Here is a 1,732-nt window from a genome sequence, read left to right as displayed (position 1 = left end):
CACGGGGACACCACCCGGGCGCACCGGCAGTGCCCTTAATCCCGCTCGCCCCCGGGCCGGGACCGGCAGCATCCACCTCCTCCTCTTCTTCCCGGCGTGTCCCCACACCAGCAAGGACACGGAAACCCACGGAGCGTGTGTGTCCCCCCCTCCCCACTCCCCGCCGGGCGGCGGACGGGGCTGCCCCCCCGGGGGACCGCACCGCCCCGGAGATCACCTTGTTCACCACCATTTTTAAGCCCACGGACCCCCTCCCTCTCTCCCTCTCCCCCGCCGCAAGGCTCTCCCCGGACTGACAGCAGCTCTCACCAGAAAGGAGGGCGAAACCTTCACCCCAAGTTCCTGGTCCCTGCTCCTTCAAAACCCCGGTGCAGTCGTCCCCCCAAAAAAAAGAAGCCAGCACAAGGTGGGCACTTCCCTGAACCGCACCGGCAAAACTTTACAGCCCCGCCGAGGCCGGGCCGGCAACTATTCCGAGGGTGTTTAAGTCCTTTTAAATCAACTCCTACTTTTCCAGCCCGTGTGGATTCCCAACGCTTACTTACCGGAATGTGGGGCTCCATGCGTGGTGCTTCTACCCGCTGGGAAACCAGCAGCATCTTGGACTGGGGATCAACCGGCTTTTAGATCCACTTTGGCTGTATTTTAGCAAAACCCAGCACCGCCAAGGACTGAGACTGTTTTCTCCTTTTAGGTTCCAGACAAGTTCATCCTGGCGTTGCAGTTTGCTAATGATTCACTGTCTGTCTCAATCTGCTCACTACATTTCCATCAACCCACAGCTTCCTCACTTAGAAGGTGGAGTTTGTGGGGTTTAAGTTACTGATAGGCATATCTAAGTGCTGTGTCACTCAAAGAGGAGGAGACACACACACACACTCTCACACACACACACACGAACGGCTCCCGGCTTAAAGGGGAAGTGACACTTTCTTCTCTTTAGAAACTGGAAACTTCACAGATCCGAGGATTTGATTTTCTTTTATTTTTTTGTTTTGTTTGCATGAAGTAAAAAAATCACGCAGCCTTCGGAGAGTATTTTAACACGCAAAAAGCTGCTTGGCAAAATATTTACTGCCTTTTTTTGGTAGAGCTTCAGGTTTACTTAGTACAAAAGTAGAGTAGCTCCGAAATATACTGGCATCTAAGGGATAATTTCTTTTTTTTTTTCCAAATCAAAGTGTACAAATCACTGAAAAGAGAGCCCGAGGCATGACGTGTAAAAGTTTGAGTTGTTCTTAAAAAGTGTAGTTTCCTGCCTTGTTGCCATTACCATAGGATATTCAGCACTCTGACCACTCACAAAAGGGTTAAACTCATCGCGCACAGGTGAAGCCAGGTTACCAAGAAGGAAACAGTGGAGTTGTTTCGTTTTCCCCCTTTGTGCTATGTACATGTATCTTTGAAGGCAGAGACAATTCTGAATAGAAAGCTCCCATAAAACCACGCACTTCTCATACGGCCATAAACGTGCTTGTTACGAGCTGCAGCCTTTGAATATTAATTTTGACAGACCATCAACTGAAAGCTGAGAACCTGTTCAGACCTCCTCTTGGATTGTGCAGAAAGGACTGGGAAGAGCAAGCTGCAGGCAGCTCGGAGAGCACCCTGGGTCCACAAATAATTGCTGGTATAATTTCATTTCATTACCTTGCTAACTCGGTACGACTGTCACTCCTGTCCTGACACACCAGAGATGCTGGGGACCCTGTCCCAGTACACTGACTCAGTG

The 1,732-nt window shown here is 50.6% G+C and overlaps 1 protein-coding gene across 1 annotated transcript in view; it reads right to left on the bottom strand.

Moving 5' to 3' along the window:
* Positions 1–903, bottom strand: part of MAMLD1 (mastermind like domain containing 1) — an 85,838-nt gene extending 84,935 nt beyond the window's left edge. The window contains exon 1 of the mRNA XM_014955364.1: positions 546–903. Within this exon, the coding sequence (XP_014810850.1) occupies positions 546–599 (54 nt within the window). The 5' untranslated portion in view covers positions 600–903. The remainder of the gene's footprint in view (positions 1–545) is intronic.
* Between the last annotated feature and the right edge of the window lie 829 nt (positions 904–1,732).

The sequence above is a fragment of the Calidris pugnax genome, unplaced genomic scaffold, assembly GCF_001431845.1.
Source record: "Calidris pugnax isolate Ruff unplaced genomic scaffold, ASM143184v1 scaffold38, whole genome shotgun sequence".
NCBI lineage: Eukaryota > Metazoa > Chordata > Aves > Charadriiformes > Scolopacidae > Calidris > Calidris pugnax.
The sequence above is the reverse complement of the archived record's forward strand: the minus strand, read 5'-3'. Positions and strand labels throughout refer to the sequence as shown.